This window comes from Calonectris borealis, chromosome 10, assembly GCF_964195595.1.
Source record: "Calonectris borealis chromosome 10, bCalBor7.hap1.2, whole genome shotgun sequence".
Classification (NCBI taxonomy): domain Eukaryota; kingdom Metazoa; phylum Chordata; class Aves; order Procellariiformes; family Procellariidae; genus Calonectris; species Calonectris borealis.
The window spans coordinates 12,960,751-12,980,177 of record NC_134321.1 but is presented as its reverse complement, the minus strand read 5'-3'; the positions used below and the strand labels follow the sequence as shown (position 1 = coordinate 12,980,177).

Genomic DNA, 19,427 nt, shown 5'->3' with positions numbered 1-19,427 from the left:
CAGGACTGCTCGTAGGTCCGTCTAGGGGCTTGGGGGGCACTGACCCACTGCTCTTCAGGGTTTACCCCCCTCCCTGGGGCAGAGAGATAGATATAAAGCCCAAAGCACTGCAGTTCAGCCCCTCACCCCTGACAGCTGCTGCTCCAGATGCAGGCTGCGCTGGAGCTGAGTATTTGCTAAGGATGCATCCTCCTTGCCAAGAGGAGGTCTGAGGAGCTGTCGGGGGGCTCGCAGGCGGGCTGTGCTGTGAATGCGCAGATGCTGTTTCCATCAGCACCGTGTTTATAATTTCCCTTCTCAATGGACCTCCCCTGCTCTGCTCTTGGTGCTGTTGAACTTGCCCTCGTCCCTCCTCCCTGCCCTTCGCTCCATGTCCTTCCTCCAGGAACGCGCTGCTCCGTGGAAATAGCCTCAGTGTGTGCATACACGCGCGTGTGCAACACTTGCACCCCCTGTCCCTCTCGCGTTTGCTGCTCAGGCTTATCTCACCCCTGTGAACGCTGGTTTTGTTTTCTGCCTTGCCCGCTCAGCGCGCTGAAGAGCTCTGGACTCCTTCGGGCCGGAGATCAGGGAAGGGAGTGGGCTCATCCCCCGAGCGCGGCATGCCTGGGGCTGGGAGCGCGGGAAAGAGAGTGAGCGAGGAGCCCGGATCCGGCGCCGCTGGCTTCCCATCAGCTGCAGCATCGCTTCGGATCAGGCGTGGAGACAGCTGTGACCTCGCTGTGGCGGCCGGAGATGCCTTCAGAGCTGCCCGCGCGCCCAGTGAGGAGTCGGTCCCCAAAGCCACCCCTGAAGCGATGCTTGTGGCCCTGCACTCACCCTGGAGATGCACCCAGCTCTGAGATGCTCCTTCATTGTCCTGCTGCCCTCTCCACACCGCTGCTTTTCTGCAGCCATGTCAGGTGTTTCCCTACCATGGCCTCAGCAAGTTTGGGATGGGTTTGGAAAGTGGAGGGGAGCAACATCCAGAGGTCTTGACCCAGCTGTGTAGTGGGTCGGGGACAGGCGTGGAGGCTGCGGGGAGGCTCCGGCCTTGCCCCTGGGTTACTCAGAGGTGGGCAGAACTGCCCTGCTGCCTGCAGGGCTGCCTGCTCTTTCTGGAGGAGGTTGCAGGCAGGCAGCGAGCCCGGACTTGTTTTTGGAATGGGGCACTTTGTGCACAGAGTGATCCTGAAATGCGGGTCTGAGGTTGGTGCCACTCCTCTTGCACGAGGACGTTGGGAGGGAAGAGGACACTGCCGGCGGGTCTGTCCCCCTTCCCCCTGCCCAGCCTGGGCTTCTCCGCCTGGCCCCTGGCAGGGCTCGGGAGGAGGCAGATGGGGAGCAAGCTGTGTGTCCGTGTCTGCGCTGCACCCCCAGCCTCGGTTTTCTGCCTGGCTGGGCTTCTCGCACTCCCGGCACGCTTCGGGGAAGGGGGGCACTTCAACACATGAAGGAGAGCCTCCCTCTAATTATCAGGAGTGATGAAAGCCTCTTAGGCAAGAAGTGATGAGGGAAGAGTGCCTGACCGTGGGAAGGAGAGAGACGGCACAGATGGCATCATGCTGCCGAGCAACCTGCTCTGCGCTGGGAACAGACAGCAGCGGCACACGGGCACACCGGGGGTACGGCCCCGGCCGTGCCGCCCAGCCTGACCTGCAGCCGGGGAGCCCTGCCTCGGCTCTTGCCCTGGGTTTTGGGCAACTTTGCAGGGAGCTGGGGCGGTCAAACGGACTTGCCGAGGCTGGCAGGACCGAGGCAGGCTGGAAATGGGGTTTCACCGCGTTACCGGCACCCGGGCACTGACTTGCTCGCCCCGTTACAGAGTCTTTGGCCAGCCGGGGGGTGCTGACCCAGACAGGCTCTAAATGCAGCAGAGATGCTGTGGAGCAAGACGTGTGGCGGTGAGTGCTCTTATGGTGGCGTTTGATGTCCTTATGGCAGATGGAGAACCTCGGCAGAAGGGAGAGTGAGAAAACCATCTTCGAGGATGGGGCTTTAGAAATGGCTCAGTTAAGTTAGAAACAGCCGGGGGGGCCGAAGTAGGAGGGGGGGAAGCATGCACCTCGGGGTGTACGTGGAGGATAACCTGAGATGCTTTAGGTCCTTTGATCAGGAGACCAGCTGGGACCTGCAGTAGTTGAATGGGAAAGGAGACCTTCAGGTGAGGAGGGTCCCGAAATAGCAAAAATCTGGTTTTGGCCCTGAAGAACTGCGGAGTGGAGCTGCAGCTCTGGGTGCCGGGGTGCCCGGGGCAGGGCTGCGCCAGGTGCTTCACCTGACTGCTTTGAGGTGCCTCGCGAGGTGGTGGAGAGGGGACTGGGGAGTCTTCTTGCAGACCCTGAAAGACCTGGTGGCTGGAAAATTTCTCCTTTGCGGAGGGCCGATGTCATGGGAGGGTTGGTGGTTGTGCCCAGTGCGTGCCTTGCAACTGCTTGGACCACGCTCCTCTCTTACATGACCTCTCTGTGGGTGCTCTAATTCCGTGAGGATTAACCTGTGCTTTACCTGCTCAGCTGCCTCTGCATCTTGGATTTGCCTGCCCGCCGGGCGCTGCTTGAGCCCTTATCAGGAGGGCAGGAGCCGTCCTTTCTCTTTGTTTGTGTCCCCCTCTCCCCCCACCCTCTGCACCTCCCTCCGTCAAAGCAACCAGAGATAGGAGGCTACGGCTCTGCTTTTAAGTTGAATCTCTGCAGCTGAAATAAAATTGCATATATTTGCATAAGGAGCATCTCAATTAGCATATTTGTGGGTAAAGCTAAAAGGGCTGTTCATTTGGAAGTGAAAATGTGAGCGAAACATGGAAATGACTTCCAGCCCCCTTTGCAAGCAGCTTAATTAAATATTTCCTTAGTGTGTGCGCATGGATTTGGGAAGCTCTTGCTGTATATGTAATGGTGTGTGAAACCCCAGGGCGGGCAGGGAGCGGTGGCCCTGCGAAGCCCTAGGTGTGCGTTTGCACCCCGCGCTGCCCGCACCCCGCGCTGCCCGCACCCCGCACTGCCCGCTGTCCCCACACCTCCAAAGTGACAAGTCTGCCAGAGGGCCAGGGATTCGGCATGCCAGGCCCTGCCACCCGAGGATCTGCCTCTCCAGGAAGATTTTCCTTCTGCCGCCTCGCATGACGATGCTGTGTTTTCCCTGTTGTTTCCCAGGGGGTAGAGGCAGAGAGGTAGAATGTGATTTAGGAGTGGGATCAGGCTGGGCAGGGCTGCCTGCCTCCTGCCAGAGCTGTGTTCAGGGGAAGATCCTCCCTTTGTTTAAATATAATTGCTTTGGGCCTGATCCTGTTCGTGCTAGGATCACTGAGAGCAGGTATGAGTCTTCTAGGGAGAAAAATGGTGCTGCTGCTTTTTTTTTTTTGCCTTTTTTTTTTTTTTTTAAACCAGGCTGATTCTTTTTCTTGCCTTCGAGCTTATGCTTCAGCAGCTCTCCTGTCTCCTCCTTGGGAGGGCAGCTGGGGCTGCACAGGGCATGCCTGGTGCAGACCTGCCCCGTGAAGGCTTGCTGCATTAATGTGGGACCTCGCCGCTGCCCCGGGACAGCGTGGCAGGGAGGACTCAGCCCCTTCCATACTCAGAGGGTGAGGGCGCCGAAAGCTGCCCTCCGGCCGGGGGGCTCTGCGGGATCCCCTGTGCTTGCAAACAGGGGTGCCTCATGGTACTGGGAGGGCGTGCTTTTGTGGGGGGGTAGCAAGGGGACAGGCTGCTGAGGTGCCACTCGTGTGGATGGTTGCACAAGGAGGGGACTCTGTATGTCCCCTCCTGCGTGGGGAAGAGGCACCAGGTCCCTGGGGCTCATTTCTTTGGGAAGAGGGTAACAGAGCAGAGCACGGGGCTCCTGACATCCCCGGGTGCCCCCGGCATCCCCAGGAGAGGCGGGGAGAGGGGGGCACGCGCCATCCCACCGCACAAAGAGCCCGGAGAGGAGGCTGCGGAGAGACGGAAACGTCGCGGGCTGGAGGGAGGGGGTGGAAGCGCACACACACACACACGCACGCGCGGCCGTGGAGGGCTGAGGACGAGGGGGGCCGAGGGAGGGGGTCACACACAACCTATTGTGAGCAGCTGAAAGGCACTACAGTCCCGAAATGTTAATCTGACCCAACCTTTCGCCAGTTATAATTTTCCTCTCAATGAGCGTGCATTAATCTGGCCCTTTCTCCCCCATTCCCCCGCGGTGCAGAGCCCTTGTTCTGCCGCCTCTTGCTAAAACCGCCTTTCAGCGAACCCAAATAAAGCTCCCAAAGTCTGGAGCTCGGCTGCACCCCAGGAGCGGGGCAGGCAGGGTCAGCTTGCCAAGCGGAGGAGGGAGCGTGGCTGGCCTGGCTGGGGACAACCCCTGCGGTGCCGGACAGGCCGTTTCCCCTCGCCCTGCCGTGGGCAAAGCCTGGGGCTCCAGGGTGTGCAGGCATCTCCCCTCCCAGCCTGCCGGCGCGGAGCCCTCGCCCCGTGCATGAGGGGTGAGAGGTATAGGATGAGCTGTGGATGCTGTCCCACAGAAGCATCCCGAGAAGTGCCCCGGTGGACCCTGCCTTGCCATTGCCCTAACCCTGCCCGCTTCTCTCTCTCTGCAGCTGCCTGTCCTGCGTGAACGGCTCCTTCCCCTGCCACTGGTGCAAGTACCGCCACATCTGCACCCACAATGCCGCCGACTGCTCCTTCCTGGAGGGACGCGTCAAGCTCTCCGAGGTAAGGCACCGCGAGCCAGCCCCCCTCTCCTGTCCTGGTCCTGTCACGATCCCTTGCCCTACGGGGAAGGGTTTAGAAGAGGACAAACTGCGTTGGAAGCCTTTCCCACCTCCTTGCCTGGGGTGCTGGGGCTGCCTGGAAAGCAGTGAGGGAGGAGTGGGAAGCGCTGCCGGGACCGCGTGCCGGTGGGAGAGGCTGTGTCGGCTGAGGAGTGCCGCTGTGGAGAGGCTGCTCGGGAAGCCAGGTGCAGCCAAGAGCACTTTAGGCTGAACGAAGGGAAAAACAAAGGCAGAGACGCTAAAGCATCTTTCCTTTGATGTTTTTGAAGGGAGCAAGCTTGAACTGTCATTGCAGAACAACTTGTTTTCAGCATCCGTGCCACCCACCGGGGAAACCTGTCACTGGCAGGGTGTTCGCAGGAGGTCCTGGCGTCCCCAGCCTGTGGTGGCATTGCTGGCTGTTTGGGTGGGTCTGGATGTCTGGCCAGCAACTGCTGGCTCTACAGTAAATGCTGATTCGGGTCCGGAAGAGAGAGTTTTGGGGAGGAGAGTTTCTCCCCTGTCCTTGTCCTGGAACGGGGCTCTGGTTGGACTTACCTAGGTTTCCAGTTGCCGGCGGAGGGCAGGGTCCTGCTGCCTGATGGTTGCTGCTGGGAGCAAAGCCATGTGCTGTCCTCGTGGGAATGGCTCACGTGGACGTTGTCCTGGAGAAAGCGTTTGCTCAAATCATCTCGGATAAAGTTTGGTTCCCAAGAGCAGAAGTGAATAAGAAAGGCTTGTCTCCGCTTCACAGACCATGTGTGAAGGCAAGCAGCCGAGATGTCCATGAAGGTCTTTGCTGCCCTGGCTGGCACTGAGAGGAAGCCTGCCTCTGCATCTCTCTGCTCGGGAGGAGCAGTGAATCTCCATCCCCTGTAATTTGTGTCTTCCGAGGTCTGTCCTCATCCTCGGTGAGGACCTGTGGGCTCCTGGGTGTCCTTATAGATCAGGGCTGTTGTCCTCCCTGTGTCCCCTTGCTTCCGTGCTGGGCTGGGAGCATGTGTGGAGTCAGACGGATCCGTCTGCATTGAAGATGCCCCAATTCATTTTTACCTCTTCCTCCCCTCTGCCTCTCTCATCACTTGAGGAGCTAAAGCCCTCCAGAAGAGGACAGGAGAGCTGGACCATTACTCAACCATTGCCCAGCCACCAGTAGCACCATTGCCCTTGTGCCGGGGATGGGATGGATGGAGGAGCATCTTCCCGCATACTGGCGCTAAGCCCTGCATGGCTTCCCTGCTCCCTTGGGGTGGGTCAACCTTGACTGGGCGCTGGGTGCCCGGCATCCAGCCAAGATCAACCCACCACTTCCCTGTGGAAAACCAGAGCACCTGGTCCTGCTGCCTCTCCCAGGGGAGCTGCTGTGTTTACAGGGGAACATCTGGACTTTTCAACCTGCAAAGAGAGCATACTTGGGTGCAGTTTGGAGCCTCTGTGGTCTTCAGGAGCAGGTAGACTTGCAGAAGATGGTGGTGTTCCTGCACAGGGCTGTGCTGGGCTCTCATCATGATCCTTATTCCGGGTGTGGAACTGAGTGAAGCTGCTTCTCAGCCAAGTGCATCGGGAGAGACGGAAAAGCCCAACCATCGCTCCCACGCATGGGCAGGCAGGGTTGGCGCTTGCCATTTCTGCACGGCAACAGACGAGCGCCAGGAGCGAGACTCTGCTTGTCAAACAGCCCCTCCTGCCCCCGCACCGCCGGCGAGCGTGCAGCTGCCTGGGCTGTGCCGCGGCCCCGCCGCCAGCGCTCCGTGCCTCGCGGATGGCGCAGCGGTGGCTTTCCATCACCCCTTCCATGAAATGGCCAAACTCTGGGCTCTGGCACCATCGCTCACCTCCCTGGAGGTATCATCCAAATGCACGGGGGTTGCACCGTGCTCATGGGTACTCGAGCATGTGATTTAGGGGCCAGAACAAGCCCAGCCCAGCGGCCCCACACGACAGGGGATTTGGTAACATGAAAAGATGAGAAAAAGCTGTTTTCTCCCAGCTTGGGCCCTGAAGAAATCCGGCAAGGGATTGGCCTGTCCCAGGCATCCTAGAAGCCTGCTCTTGAGGTCACACTTCCAGCCCGCCCTGGCGTTGCTTCTGCAAATGCAACACGTGGTGTCCAGACCACTGGAGCCCGGGGCTCTCATCTGCCCGTTCCCCTCACCAAGGGCACAGGGGGGACTGCTGGGCTTTTCCCCCTTCCCTGCCGGGTGAACCCAAAAGCATCTGTCTGTACCCCCCCGGGGTGTTGTCTTTGGGACGCGTGCAGCTCTCCCACGGACCAGCTGCTTGGGAACTTGTGTCACTCCTGCGCACAGGCAGGCTGTCCCCCGGCAGACCTTTCTGGCCACACTGGGACCTGGAGTGGTGCCTGGCTTGAGGTTTGGAGCGCCTGGCTCAGCCTGTTTGCACGTTGGTGTGGCCCCAGCAGTTCCCGGTGGGGGTGGTGAGACACCCTCAGACCAGCTGCTGCTGTGGGCTGCATGTCCGGGCTGGGATGAGACATCCCGTCCCCATCCCCAGCCAGTCCCGGTCCCCAGCAGGGCAGTGCGGGTGAGGGGGACTCGGTGCCAGCCCATGGCCCTGGTGGGCAAGTTAATGGTGGACGTCCAGCCCCTTCCCCTCTGTGGGAGGATGTCTAACTGGGAGGGTTATTTTAAGCAGGATTTGGTCTGTCTGCGTTGGTTGGAGTGGGGCGGGCACTGGTCAGGAGAGGCAGGGACGGGGTTAACAGCAGCACTTAACTCCATCTCTGATGGTTCCCACGGGTGGTTCACCATGGTTTCCCGGGTGGGAAAGCGGCTGTTTTGTCGGAAAATGCAAAGAGTGACCCACGGCGCTCTGTCTCGGGCTTGCTGGGGGTGTTTGCATGGATTTCTGGGGGGTGGCGGGGCAGGAATGGGGCGTGGGTAGGAGCCACCACTCACGTAAATGTGCCTGGGAACAGCGGCAGCAGGAAGGATGTCCCTGCCCGCTGGCTGCGGTGGCTTTGAACCCTGGGCTCCGGAGATCGCCCTCCTCTGTGGCTTGCTCTGGGGTTCAAGGGTGGAGAAGGGGTGATGAAGCAGCTCAGGCTGCTGTTTGCTTGTCCCCGCTCGTGGTGCCCAGCAGTGGCCGCGGGGTGATCGGTGATGGATGCTGGATTCTCCCATCTCAAAAAGCTGCTCTCTTGCGACAGTCCTTGCTGCGTGCTGATGCAGAGCTGCTGCAGAGGGTGAAAGGGTCCTGGCCTGCGGGGACCTAGCGTGTTGGTTCAATCTAAGCAGGTTCAGCTTGTGTTTGTTCTTCATTCCCCCACCAGTGGGAATGGCCGAGGACTTTGTGAGGGACGCCCAAAAGCCAGCCCCAGACTGCCTTCATCCCCATCTCCGCTGATGGCACAGCCTTGCAGCTGGAGCTGGGAGCTGCCAGAAAAACCCAAACTGCAACATTTGCAGCGTGATTCTAAAGCTCTCGCTTTTCCGAGCAAACCTGGACACCCTTGTCATGTTCTCATCCAGCTAGAAAAACGGTTTTAACAGAGAAAATCTGAGTTGCGCAGTGTTTGGGAATGTGTGTGTTGGGGTCTTGCTTTTCCGCTTGTCCCATCCCTTCGTAGCTCCCCGCTCCTGGGAGCCGAGGCTCTGCAGGGGGGGCTGTTTTTGGCAGGACGGGGAGCTCCGTGGGCTGTGCAGAGCGTTCCCAAGGGATGTAAGTGCTGGGCAGTGCCGGAGTGAGTTTTGTCAGCGGTTGGAATTGCTTGTAGGGGAAATGAGTTGTCCCAGTGCCCCCACCCCTCCGGGCACCCCGGGCGCCCGCCAGCACCAGGTGCTTCCTGTTTGGGCGCAGGCTGACATTTTTGCTGGATGAGACACTTCTGCCGGCAGATGCGGAGCATGTGATGTTGCGGGGGGACTCGGCTCCGGCTCAAACCGCGAGTCAGCAAAACGAGCCTGCCTGCCTGCGCAGGGAGAGGGACGCACGGGCCTGCCATGCTCCCTGTGTACCAGTCTTGTGAGCATCCCTGGGGAGTCCAGCTGGGGTGGCATGGATTTACCCACTGCCCTGGCCGGGCTGGCAGCAATAATTATGGAAAAATAAGGAGGTGGAGGTGTTGGAGAGTGAGACGGGAGCTAATCCTCGCCGAGCATGTGCGTGCCCCGTGGGGAAGGTGTGTGCCACCCGCGGGGTCCCCCAGCAATGCGGAGGGGGATCAAGCAGAAGGTGGACATCTCCATCCATCAGCACTTCTGAGCTGGTCCTGAGCCGGTGGGGAGTGACTGCCTTGCAGCGGTGGGGATTGCTCATTATAAATGGCAGCGGGCACACGGCGTCTCCCCGCTGTGAGCCCTGAGCTGATTCTGAAAGGGGAGGCAACTTCAGCCCCGCTTTGCAGAGGGGCAGCCGTGATACGGCGCAGGGAGGTGGCAGAGCAGCGCCGAGGGTCCCCAGACTGTCCTAGCCCCATCCCCATCTCCGGGTTGGGGCTGGCACCGCTGTTCCTTACCGCTTTCGTTTTGTTTAGCATGTTTTGTGGATAAATAGTTTCTTCCCTTAAAAAATGCGCTTTTGGGGAATACAGGCTTGCGAAGAACAGGAAACAGAGAAAAACCAGCTGGGGTTTTCTGTCACTATTTGCTAAATGAATCAATTTCTTGTTCGTTTCTCTGCATCATTTGAAAGTTAGATTAATCCAACCGGCTGAGATAAAGCCCGGTGCTGCGCAGGGTCCGGCCCGGCTCGCTACGGGGCGGCAGGAGGCAGCTGGGTAGCGCTGGCCACACGTGGCTACCGGTGGCCTTGAGGCGAGAGCTGCTCCCGCAGCCGCGCCGGGGCCGTCAGCAGCCTTGTGAGAGCAGGAGGGCGGCTGCGTCCACCCCCGGTGCTGCTGCCGCTGTTCCTGTTTTTGGAGCAGCTCGTTTCAGCACATGTTATTCCCCCTTGACGTTATTTCAAGCCGACGCTTCCAGGAGTCACTGCCATAGGTGCGAGGCCTCCGCCAGGCTCGGCAAGGCCGGCGTGGGATTGCATCAGGCTGTTGTTACTGAAGTGGCACCCGCCGGGGCCGCAGAGCTGTTTTGCTGCCTGAGCTCATTTATTTTTGCTCCCTCCCGCTCCCCTGTGCTGTGCTCACAAGGCTCCCTCGGAGCAGCTGGGAGCCTGCGGCTATTAAAAGTCGAGTGCTTTGCCCTCCCGATGGCTCCTTCCCCGGGGAGCGTGGGGGGCTGGCAGGATGGTGCCAAGCCCCTTGCCCTTGCCTTCGCCTTCCTCCCCGGCTTGAACTCACCGTCATCCCCTGGCCGGAGGCGCTGTCTTCTGGGCAGCCTGCAGCCAGGCTGGTTGGGGTGACGCTTTTTTCAGCTGGCCGCTGATAGAAGCAGCAGCAGCAAAATTCACTGCAGAGCAGGTTCTCTGCAACACTGCAGAAGCACGTTGCAGTATCAAAGGGAGAAAAGGCTTTTCTGCCCACTCATGAAGGAAGGGGGATGGAGGCTGTAAGGGAAACAGGAGGGCTGAGAGGATAGCCTGACAATGCACAGCCCAGTGGGTGTTAACTCTGAAACCTACTGACTGCAATGATGGCATTAAAGCCCATCTCGTTACCAGTCATTTTGCCCAAATGTGCTGCCGTCGTGGTGCCAGATGAATCCTCTTCCCACCTCCTGCCTGGATCAACCCGAGCTGTGGAAAACACCCCACTGCCCTGCCACCAGATTCCTCTGTGCTCTCCTTTCCTGTCTTCAGGGCTTTGGTCTGAGCAGCCATGAGATGCTGGTTTGGGGTTGGCTGCACATAAGGATTTAGTGTGCTCAAGGTGGTATTTTTGCAGCATGTTCCCCAGCCTGCGAGCCAAGGTGGGGTCCCGGGGGTGCTGGGGGAGGCTGCGTGGTGTTCCCCTCTCATCGGCTGTCCCTTGTTCCCCTTGCAGGACTGCCCCCAGATCCTGCCCTCCACCCAAATCTACATCCCCGTGGGTGTCGTGAAACCTATCACCCTGACGGCCAAGAACCTGCCCCAGCCACAGTCTGGCCAGCGCAACTACGAGTGCATCTTCCACATCCCCGGCAGCACCACCCGCGTCACCGCCCTGCGCTTCAACAGCACCAGCATCCAGTGCCAGAACACCTCGGTGAGTGCGCGGCTCGCCTTGGCGTGTGCTTCGTTTGCAGGCTGCTCGTTCCTTCCTGGCTCATTGCATGGCCAGGTTTGTCCTCCCGTGGACAGGTAACGGGGGTTTCTCGCGTTCATGGGGTGCGGGATGGGCTCCCCCCGGCTTCCACCAGGTGCACGGGGAGGCTGCTGCCCGGGGTCGTTCTGGATAGGATCAACGCCAGATCCGCCCTGGGGGAGCCGCCAGGCTTTAGGAGCATTTCCAGGGAAACTGGCTTTGGAAAGCTGAAGAAAGTTGCCTGGGCTGGAGCCAGCTGGCCCGGGCGTGCCGGAGCTTTGCCTCCCCCTCCCCTCTGCCTGCTCTTGCTTCCCTCTGACACCAAGCCATCCCACTTTTCAGGCAGGATCGAGCTAACACCTCTGTGTCCCGCTGCGCACACTCCCCTACGTGCAGCCGTGCCTGCCAGCCCCGTGAGCACTTCCCCTGCAGCCCCTGTCCATCCCCAGCTCCGACCGGCACCTACCTCATCCCCCTGCCTGCCTGCCCTCCATCCCGGCCCTGCTGGTGCATCGCTCCCTGCCTCTCTGTCCTTGCTCCCTGCAGCTCTGTCACTTAAGCTCTCTCCTGCAGGCAGCTCTGCCTGCTCGGCTCTCTCCGGTTGCCTTATCCCTAAGCGAGAGGGTGTTTTGCAGCCCCTTGGTGAGCTGTGTGTGTGCCCCTTGCTGTGCAGCAATCCTGTGCAGGGAGCACCAAGCCCACGAGCAAACCCACCCAGGGTGTTAATAGCCCCCCCCGGAACTGGTCTTGCTCAGCTCCTCGACTGCCCCGCTGGGCTCTGCACCGACCCACCCTCATCTGCATGGAGCCAGCTCCTCCCTTCTCCCTCCCATTTAATCCTTTTAAAATTTGTTTTCCATCACTCACACTGTGAAAGCTCATTTGCAGCCTAACACCAGCGCCGATCCCTGCTCTCTTGTCCTTTGGTGGCAGGAGTGACATTTAGAGGCCATTGAAGATGAGCCCTGGCTCCCTCCCTCCTCCTGCGCTCCCAGGGCTGCGGAGCCTTTTGGCAGGAGGAGCATCCCGAGCCGCTGCCTCCTGCCCTGGGCGGCAGTGCCGGGGGGATGCCGTGCTGCCGGGGCTCTTTCTTGGCGACACGCAGTTTGCGAGGAGCAGAAATGCTCCCTGTCCTGAGCTGCTGGCTGGAAACATTGTCGGTGGATCTGTCCTTGGCCCGGAGGCGAGTGCAGGCAGCGGCACAAAGTGCAGGCTGCGGGGAGGCGCAGGACCAGAGCGGTGCCTGCAGGGCTCTGCTGCAAGAAGCCATTAGCGAGGCAGCTTAAGCAAAGGTTTGTCGTCTTGCTGCTGCGTTCGGGGAAGAAAAGAAGCCAGGTGGAGCGCTGCCCGGCGGAGCTGGCTTGGCTGCTTGTCCCTGGTGTTGATCATGACCCTCACCAGGGCTTCACCACGTGGATCTGCCCCCGGACCCAGTCTTGCTTGTCGCCGGCACGGTTCAGTGTTAGTGCTTTGAGGGGAACATGATGGATGTGTGTGTTCCCTTCGCTGGGGTCTCATTGCTGCTGGTAGCCAAGCTTGGCTGCTCTGTCTCCATCGCAGCCACGTGGGAGGTTTCTTGGGGGTCAGCCGAGCCGGCCTTGTCCTGGCAGGAGGCCGGTTACACCAGGTACCTGCTTGGTTGTCTGAGGGCTGTTCTGCAATGTGCCCGTGCCTGGCCCCACTGCCGGAGCACCTGCGGCTGGAAACGGGCTGGAGGAACCATTGCCCCATTGCAAAGGGTGGAAGAAATGGGGCCTCTTTGTCCCAAAGAGAGAGCCCAGCCTGCGGGGGCCAGGCGCAGAGCCGTGTGAGCAGCCAGGAGCCAAAACCACGTCTGCCCAGGGTATGGGAAGTCTTGTGAGCCCTGCCCTTGCCTGGCCAGAGCCCCTCGGCCAGCCCAGCCTCCTGCCAGGTCTCCTCTGCCTGCAGCTGGCGGAGCCGGCAGCTCTCTCTTGCCCAATTCTTTAGTGTGCGGTTTGGCTTAGTTCATTCAAAAGCAGTTTGGGATGGTGTATGCTGCAGGATGCTCCCTACGGAGAAGCGGCGTGGCTGCACGGTGCAGCCTGATGGCTCCTGCAGGGTGTCGGGGGAGAGGTGCCTGCGCCAGAGCGGAGCCTTTACCTAACGGAGGTGGGGCTCGGAGAGGGGGTCTGAATCATTTGGACTCATTTCTCCCCAGTAAGTTTCAACTTGCAGACCAGGAGGGAGAGGGAGAAATAAAAACCATCGCCTGTGTTTCCCAAGGGGTGCCGTGGCTGCCAGCACTGGTGTCACGAGCTGCACAGCCTCTGCAGCTCTTCTCCAAAGGGGTGGGACAGCTTGAGGCGTGCCTGCCTGCCATATGGTCCCCATGCAGAGCTGAGGTGACTGACACCTTCTGGGCTGACAGTGGTGGACGTTTGACTTGAAAATTGCCAGGGGTGCCCGGAAAGCAAAACAAATCGGCCAGCGAATGCATGGGAGGTGTTGCGGGCTGCGTGGGCATGGGAGCCGGTTGCAGCAGCTCCATGGGGCTGCGGTCTCAGGCAGGAGACTTGGCTTTCAGGAGCAGGGTGGCTTCACAGAAGGAAGAAGAGAGGTTTGGCTTGAAAAAAGCTGTGTTGCTTTCAGGGTCTGCTCACCTGCTTTAACATTTGAGGGCATTTAGCCAGGCTGCGTTATGGTGTGGGAGATTCAGATTCACACTTCTGTGATGCATGTCTCCTCCCTGTCTCTTTTTTGCAGTCCATCTGGCTGGTTGATAGCACTTCAGGCTCCTGCACAGTCACCCACCCATGACCCGCCGGGTTCTTCCGTTGTGATTCATGCTTTGGGTTAGGATTTTGGGTCTTGCTTGGTGTGGAGGACACTGGTGAGTGGGAAAATAAGGAAAGGATGACATCCTCCCAGCCAGCAAGTGAGGAATAGATGTCCTCGCCTAGGGAAGGCATTAAAGCACACTTTGTTTCCAGGAGTTCAATGGGATCTAAACAAGAGGTTAATTACTCTGCGGAATTAGGGATGCTTTCCTGAATCGCTGGTGAATGGAAGGGATAATAAGTCAAGCCCGCTTAAAACTCTTTGTCTTTTGTTTATTTTTAGTGCTTGTCAAACTCCAATGACTTGTTAGCACTTTGAAGAAAAGACATCTTGGTTGAATATTCAGCAGTCCATTCATTAAGGTTTGAGTGTCGACTATAAACATCATTTAAGACACCCAATAGATCTTCAGCAAACTCAAGGGAGACCAGGCCTGGTGTTCCCCATGCATCCCAGGGCAAAAAGCAAACAGAAAAAACACTTTTCTGCCTCCTCGCTTCGGCCTCTTTCAGCTCGTCAAAGGGAAAGCAACCCTAAAGGTTTTCCGCATGCATTGTAAAGAATCAAAAAGGAAAGACAAGCCTAACTAAGCAAATAAATTCTTTGCCAGTAAACTAGTTTTCTGTTAATTGGTTACTTTAAATCTTCTAGAGGCAGACATTTCCAGGCTTGCTTCTTGCAGCGGAGGATGGAGAAATGGTCACCTGTCTCTTAATGGTGCAGATAACGCTACTGAGTTTCATTTTCCAAGCGTCCCTGCCTTTGCCCATTCTTTCCCATCTGGCATCCCTAAACGGGGCTCATCCTTCCAGTTGCTGCAAAAAATAAACAGTTTTGCTGTTGGAAAGTACCACAGTCCCGAATCCGCACTATTGCTTGTAACACTGGACTTCATCTGATTTAGTCCTGGCCTTGGCAAAATGATTACAGGTGTTTCTTGCTGCCAAGGGTTTGGCTTTTTCTCTCCACAATGTTCCTCTTAAGGCTGAAATAGCCCCAGAGCTGCTCTTTCCCTTTAAATATAAAAATAGGAAGAACCCCTGATCTCCTTTCCATGAGCATTTGAGTTTGTCATCTCAGCACTTTAAATTAAGCCTCACGCCTCAATTATTTCCCTTTCCTTTTAACCAAAGCCCCGCGTGGTGAGGAGCAGCTGTGTCGCCTCCCTGACTCCCTTTTGGCTCCTTCCTCGCCGATCCCTCCTGGCACGGGGGCAGCGCACCCTGCCCAGCCATTTCGGCTGTGGCTCTGGAGGTTGTTCCCCTCCGGCCAGGCTCGGGTCGGGATGTTCACCCAGGAGCGGCTTATTCCCATGACAAAGTGATGCGGGTGCAGAGCAAGCCGGGCTGGCAGGGTGGGCACGTGAGTGGTACCCAGCGCGGATGCTGAGGCCGGGATGCCCACCCCCAGGTGGGGGTGCTGGCAAGACCTGGTGGATTTATGTTTTCTGGGTATTTTTTTTATTGTGGTGGAGCCTGGGTGTTGCTCTGACGTATTTCCAGGGTCTCGGGTTCTCACTTACACACTGCCGAATTTCGGGCAGAAGGAATCCAGGCGAAGAAGCTTGTGTGTGATGGGGGAGGAAAGGAGGAGATTTATGTGAAAAGAGCAAAAGGAGATTCAGAATCAGAGGCCAAGCGTTAGCATCAAGTTGTGCTGTTGTGTGGATGACGGTATTTTACTAGGCCTAGGGTGTATTTATAGAGGAACATAAATCATACACACATGCCCTGTTCTGAGCGCCGTGCACCTCCAGTATATGTATCTCTAATTAACCAGCCATGGAGAGGGAAACAGGATTGGAGCCCACAACCCCAGCACCGTTTGCCAACAAAGCCGTGCTCTCCGTCCTAGCGGTGCCTACATTTATCTTTCCTGCAGCAGTGTTTAAAGTGAAAAGGGAGTATCAGGAGAGTTTGATAGGATCCAATTAAATTCCAGCAGATAAAATAATGATGAATTGCAGTTGAGCCCTGGCGAGACGCGATGTACATTACTGCCGTCCCCGTAGTGCGGGGAAGGAGTTGAGGTCATCAACTACAGAAAAATAGGACACAGCTGCAGCCCAAGCACTTCTCCAGAAATGCAGCCCAGGGGGATGGTGCATGTGAGAGGGAGGGGGGTTGCAAGGGAAATTTGGATGTGTGGGTTTGCTCGCAGCGGGCAGGGGAGCGGCCCCTCCGCTGCCTTCCTTGGGGAGCGGGGTCCCTCCCTTCCTTCCTTCACCGGCCGGGCTGTGCAGGTTGTGGCTGGAGTGGGATGGATGCCTGGCAAGGGGTGTGATGGCCTTGGGGCTGCCCTGCCTCGCTTGGGCTGGGAAGGGCTAGTGCTTTTGCTAGTTGGCACGGCGCTTGCAGGAGCATCCCGAAGTGCATCTCAGTGCGATCCACCCCCGGACTTGGGGTGCCCCCTTGCTGGCTCCGGCTCTGTCCCCTGGGAGCGTGGCTGCCTGTGAGCGCTGACTCCCTCACCCCAAGGGCAGCTGGACGGCTCTCGGTGCCCATCGCTGCCAGCGGGCAGGTGAGCAGTGGGCTTGCTAGAACCAAAGGTGGGACCTTCAGGGGAGGTGGCACCCGCAGCCCTTGCAGCGTGCCGGGCCGGTGGGCATCCCCCATGGCGGGATGGGGCGGGTGTGAGAATCGGAGCCGTGAGAAGCACACGAGGTTGTCGGCTGTTACTTGGGAAGATGCCTGAGATCAGTTTTGGGTGAAGAGCCTTGAGAAAAGCTGGGCGAGGAGTCCTCTTGCCTGAACCGCATCCCTGCGGAAGGAGACCTTGCTGGGAATAGCTGTATCCAGGTCGGTAGGGCTGGCGCGTCCTCCGTCGGCCCTTCCACGCTCACCTTGTAGGCTCTTCCAGAGAGGGACGGAAAGGCTGGCTGGGTTAGGTAAGGAGCCACGTCTCTGTTGCTGACTCACTCGATGACATCTTTTCTCTCATCCCCTTCTGTGGGCCGTGCTGCGCGAGCACGCTTCTCTCCTCTGGGTGCCGTTGGTTTGCTCTCAGGGCTGTGCCTGAGCAAATGTCCCTTTTCCATAACTCGTCCTCGCAGCAGCCACCGTGCCGCATCATCCTTCGGCACAGTCCCGGCGCCTTTGTAGGTGGTCTCCTAGCAGGGCTGCCTGGGTAGGTGCATCCCCCTGCTCACACCCACCCTGGCCTCCTCTCCCCTCCCGCGGCTCATCCCAGATCGCTGCCAGCCACAGCAATTGATTAACTGGGAAGTTAATAACAGTTAAGTGTTTAATGGATGTTTAGCATCGTGTTAGCTGGAAGCAGGGAGGAGCCAGCGTGATGGGACCTGCTGGCTGCCCGTGGGTTCTTGTCTGGATCCCATGGGATGTACAGACTTGTAAGCATCCCCCGGCCTGATCCGCACCGGTTGTGGGGCCTTCAGGGCCGGAAAGCGGCTGCTGCTTTGCTCAGCTGCCGCGGCCGGGCTGCTGCTGCCTCCCGACTGAGGCCGTGCCCGTGGGTGGAGAGGGCACCTTCCTGCCCGCGTTACAGCAAGAGTAGCTGCAGGAAGGTCTTTTGAGAATGTCTTTCAAAATAAGAGGTGCTTTGGAAATTAGAGAGGGGTCTGATGGATCTCGGTGTCCTAGGAGGCTGAGCCCTGAGCCCCTGCAGCCGCAGCTCCTGCCTGCATGCAGCTGAGCCGCTGCTCCAGCTCCAGCATCCTACAGGGACAGGTAATGGCATCCAAGCTGCGGGCCCGCTCTGTCTCTGCAGGGCAGGTGACACCCTGCTGATGAACACACTGACGCCGAGGACACGATTTTCACTGTTATCCGCATTCCCTGGGTGATCCCACACCGCGAACGCCAGCCAGGACCGCAACTCCTGCTCCTGCCTGCTGCCTCCGTCCGCGCAGCCCTGCGCTCCCGGCTGCTGAAGCAGCGACCCACCATCCGCTCCAGTTCCATGCCGTGGCAAATACAGCATCCTCAGCACCGTGGCTTGTCCCTGTCCTTTCCCAGAGGGACACTGTCTCTTGTGTATGTGCTGTCTCGGAGCTGGTGCATGAAGAGTTAATGCTCTCCCTCCCTCTCCCCCTATTCTTCTTCCTCCAACCCACCTCCCAGAAGAACTAATTTCCAAAAGCAGCCGGGGCAGAGAGATGCAAATAAGTGTTTTGGACAGCTGCAGGCTGGATGCCTTCCCGAGATGCCAGGGCCCCAAATGAGACATGTCAGAGTACAAATTGAAAATGCCAATTTCACTTACGCTGCCACGTGGCTCGTCACAGCTAAATTCTGCTCCGGTGCCGCCGCCGCCCTCCCCAGCACGTGCTCCCTCCTGCTGCCAGGGGATGGTCTCTGCTCGCTGCTGCGGGTCTGGCCAGCTCCTCATCATGGTCCTGTTGGGGATGTCCTCGGGTGGGTGTAGGATAGGGGAAGGTGAACAGGTCTGGACTCCCAGCCCGGTTCTGACTCCATCTTCCCAGGCCTGGTGATAGGGATGTTGCTGAGAGGCCCTTGTTGTAGATGATGCCTGGTGGAGATGTGGCTGAAGGTCTTCTGAGCAAACACCACAAAAGGTGCTGTGTCTTGTGCATGGTGGGGGGTGATGTAGAGGGGAGGTGGTGGTGGAACTCTTGGGAGCTCAAGAAAGGGTTGAGTTTGCAGTTGGATGTCTGATGCCTTGGAACTGCTGCATACAGTTGATCAGCAGCAGCCTTCCTCTGCAGGGGGGGCTGCATTTTGAGGTCCTCCAGCCTGCGTTTGGGTGGGGTGGCCCCTGGACATAGGACCACTAGCCAAAAGCTGTGGAGGTGTAACCGAGGACCAGGCTTGGCTTCTCATTTGCACCTCGTAGGGTCGAGGGAGGGGTGCGTTGCTGTAGCCACGTCTCACATGGGGCGTGTGCTCCATTTTGGTGCTGTGTCTGATGCTGGACTGTGGCTGGTGATGCTGCTTGGCTGGGAGAGACCAGCTTTGATGGTGAGGCGAGAAGGACCCAACATCTCTTGCTTCCTGCAGCCACCTGGGCACGCTGGCTTCTCCTGTGGGCCATGTCCCTGCCTCCTGTGGAGGGGGTCGAGCAGAGCAGACCCACCGGAGTGGTCCCTGGTGCTGACAGGGACAAGCACGCTCTGTGGCGCAGCAGCTGGGGCAGTGCTGGAGGAGATGCTGAGGCCAACTCCTCACCAGGCACCAGGGCTGCGAAAGTTGATGCTCGGGCCGGCTGGAGGTAGTGGCAGGGCTGCGGCCAGCCCGCGGCCGGGTGAGCTGCTGCAGGCGCGTCCGCCGCTCCCTAACAAACTCCGGCAACCCATGAATCATTCATTTAATCTCTCCTGACACGCCTGTCATTTTCTTGGGCGAGGAGCGGGGAATCTCTTGCCGAAGGAGGTCATTAGCTGTCAGGGATGGTTCCGACTGCCTTCCTGCCTCCGTATCGATCACCCTCTCTGCCTGCGTGCAGGGGCTGTGCGGGGAATATTGATGGGGCTGCCGGGGCTGGGGCTCGGGATTTGAGGCAGGGGAGAGGGGTTTGGGTGGGGAGGAGGTGCTGGCTGGGCTGGAAGGAGGAATGGACGTGAGTACATCTGGAGAGCAGCGGGTGCTGGGGCCTGAGTTTGGGGTCCCCTGGAGCTGGGGGGTGGGATCCCCCGGTGTCACCTCCCTGCATGGGAGCTTGGGGGATTGGGGTGGTGATGCCGGTTCGGGAGCAGAGTATAGTTGATGGCCAAGCATAGCGTGGGGCTGGGAGTGGGGTGGCTGGGGGTGCGGTGTGGAGGCGGCGTGGGGAGGGGAGGGAAGGGATGCTCTCCCAAGACTT

The 19,427-nt window shown here is 58.9% G+C and overlaps 1 protein-coding gene across 1 annotated transcript in view; it reads left to right on the top strand.

Moving 5' to 3' along the window:
• PLXNA1 (plexin A1) overlaps positions 1–19,427 on the top strand; it is a 106,569-nt gene that overhangs the window by 47,912 nt on the left and 39,230 nt on the right. The window contains exons 8-9 of the mRNA XM_075158888.1: positions 4,556–4,670; positions 10,608–10,808. Of these exons, the coding sequence (XP_075014989.1) occupies positions 4,556–4,670; positions 10,608–10,808 (316 nt within the window). The remainder of the gene's footprint in view (positions 1–4,555; positions 4,671–10,607; positions 10,809–19,427) is intronic.